At 46.6% G+C, this 2,966-nt stretch overlaps 1 protein-coding gene across 1 annotated transcript; it reads left to right on the top strand.

Annotated features, from left to right (window-relative positions):
- The first annotated feature begins 865 nt into the window (after positions 1-865).
- LOC121404967 lies at positions 866-2,629 on the top strand. Its single transcript, XM_041595399.1, has 2 exons — positions 866-2,011; positions 2,085-2,629. Exons 1-2 carry the CDS (start codon positions 869-871, stop codon positions 2,124-2,126), a joined length of 1,185 nt encoding a protein of 394 aa, XP_041451333.1. The 5' UTR covers positions 866-868; the 3' UTR covers positions 2,127-2,629.
- The last annotated feature ends 337 nt before the right edge of the window (positions 2,630-2,966 follow it).

Raw genomic sequence — 2,966 nt, 5'->3', positions numbered from 1 at the left:
AGCCGATGATACAGTCTGTAAGCGACAGCCCAGGAAAGCAGAACGCACCCTCTGTGCCAAACATTGTATTTTTTAACTTAACCTCTAATAAATCATTACGCAATCATTAAATCCGCGTGTAAAACCTTTCTCTGGGACCACGGATCCGCCCCCCTAAGGAACGTCCACTGCCGCCACAGGTGTAATACCACTTTGTGTGCCGCATCATTATCTCAGCAGATTGGGGCTTCGTCAAGGCGCAGCCGTAAACCAACATATTTTTGGTGCCGAAACCCGGGACTGCTTTGCTTGGGACTGGCTGGAAACAAACCGTTGGTCTTCGTTGGACACCTTTAAACAGTGGAAGGTTCATTTACGCAAGGTTAGTGCACTTGTGAGTTGTTGTGTGATAGAGAGTTGAGTCATGGCCGAAGGTGTAGTGGAATTAATTTGCGAGCAAGCTGCGTTGGTAGACTCGGTGAAGCGTATGTTGGAAAAGTTCAAAAATGATGAGACCAGTAAATCTGAAGCGCATATGGAGGCTAGATTGGAAGCTATGACCACGGTACATGCGGAATTTCGCGCGAATCATCGTAAGCTGATACGGTCGGAGGATGATTTGGTGAAGCCGGGTTATTTGGAGGTGGATCTTGAAGGGCAGTTTGAAGAAGCGTATATCGATTGTGTCGCGCAAATTCGAACGGAATTAAACATCTCGAGAGGTCGGATTCTTGCATCAACGCTCATCTCATCCGGTGAAGTGCAGCGAAATGGGTCCACCGAACCTACTGGTGTTAGCGGGTTAGCCGGTGTTGAAGAGGTTAAACTTCCTAGAGTGAAACTACCCATGTTCAGTGGAGAATTTGTGGATTGGCCGGCATTTAAGGAAATGTTTGAAGCTCGGGTCCATAATTGTCCTAGACTCACGGATTTGCATCGATTTCACTACCTCAAAGATTCTCTTTCAGATGAAGCGAAAAGGGATATACAACACCTTACTCTGATAGAATCTAATTACAGTGTAGCTTGGCAAATGTTGTTGAAATTGTATGATAATAAGCGAGTGTTGTTTCAGCATTATATGCAGGTTCTCGAGCAACAGCCCATGGTCCGTAACGACGACCCTGTGTCGCTAAAAGGGTTTTTGCAAACTTGTCGTTCATGCATTAAATCGCTGGAGAAGGTGGGGGTGGATCTCACCCATCAGAGCCACATTTTGGTATACCTGATGACGAAGAAGCTGCCAGCGCAGATACGATTGGATTGGGAAAAATCGATAGCTCAATCGCAAGAGTTACCAACTTTCGAGGAGCTGTCTACCCAGCTAGACGGTCAGTATAGGACGATGGTCACGACAGCCTCAGCTGACAGAGTGTTGTCATCGAACAAGGAGAGTAAAGGCGCTGCTGGGTCCGGCGTAAAACGCAGGGATGTTAAATCTTCATTTGTTGCCCGATCGGTGGATCAATGCGCAGTCTGTGGAACTGAAGGTCATTCCATAGTCGACTGCAAGGTATTTGGAGGCATGAATGTAACAGACCGGCGGGCATCGGTGATGAAGTATCGCTTGTGTTTCAATTGTTTGGGAAGCAACCATCAGTCTCGCAGGTGCAGGCTAAAAAACAATTGTTCGATTTGCACAGACCGACACCACACTCTTGTCCATGTGAAGCGTCAAGTAAGGGATTCTGGGGATCAGGTGCAACAGATCACGTCGAATGTCATAAATGGTGCGCCCGCTATAGGAACGCAAAAATATGAGGTACTGCTGCCTACGGCGTTGGTCACCATTGAGTCATCAGAAGGCTTCCCGTTGCAATTTAGGGCATTCTTAGACCAAGGATCGCAAGCTTCGTTTGTATCGGAAAACGTAGCGCAAAGACTAGGATTGTGTCGACAAAAGACACATTTAAAGGTAAACGGGTTATCCAATGCGCGGATTACGGAAGCATCCTCTTCAGTTCTGTTGAAAATCGGATCACGGTTTGAACCGCAAGTGAAGTACAATGTCACAGCGTATGTTTTGCCGAAGGTTAGTAAGAGGATGCCGGATCGTCGGATATCGATGGAAAAATGGACTCATTTCAAACATCTATGTTTAGCAGATCCCAATTATTTTGTACCCCAAGGAGTGGATATTTTGCTAGGTAGTGACATATATGATGAATTGATGTTGAGCGAGATACATCGTGGACCTGCAGGCACGCCTATCGCGCAGAACACCCGTTTAGGGTTCATTATCTCAGGGAAGGTCCGGGATTATGCAACTAACGCATTGGTACATACGGTTCAGGTGGTCCAGGATGATTCATCTGCGGAATTGGAAGGGTTGCTCCGACGGTTTTGGGAGCTTGAGCAGTATGAGCAAGAATCTGGAGGATTATCGAATGAAGAACAATGGTGTGAGGAACATTTTCTAGAAACATACAAAAGGTTGTCGTATGGGAAATATGTAGTGCGGCTCCCATTGTTATCGACATTGGACCCTAGCGCAGTGATTGGAGCGTCGTACCGGCCAGCTCTAAAAAGGTTGTGCCACCTGGACAAACGTTTACGGAAGGATGCCAAGTTGAAGGAAATATATTCCCAAACGATCCGTGAATATTTGGAACTAGGCCAAATGAAGAGGGCTTCCTCCCAGTGGAGCGACGTTGAAGATCAAGGTGTATTGATGGCCAAGGGGGAGCCACACATTGCTATTTACCCCACCATCCAGTGATTAAGGAATCCTCGACAACAACAAAGGTGCGTGTTGTATTTGATGGGTCAATGAAAACGAGCAATGGAAAGGCGTTAAATGAAGTATTGGCGATCGGGCCAAAACTGCATCGGGATCTACCGAGCGTGTTGATAAACTGGAGGTCGTTGAAATACGCATTCATGGCAGATGTCGAAAAGATGTACAGGTGCATCAATGTCCATGAGAGGGATGCTCAATACCAAAGGATTCTGTGGAAACCGGATGAAGGCGATCAAATTGAGGAGTA

Source organism: Drosophila obscura, unplaced genomic scaffold, assembly GCF_018151105.1.
Source record: "Drosophila obscura isolate BZ-5 IFL unplaced genomic scaffold, ASM1815110v1 contig_58, whole genome shotgun sequence".
NCBI classification, from domain to species: Eukaryota; Metazoa; Arthropoda; class Insecta; order Diptera; family Drosophilidae; genus Drosophila; species Drosophila obscura.
The sequence above is the reverse complement of the archived record's forward strand: the minus strand, read 5'-3'. Positions and strand labels throughout refer to the sequence as shown.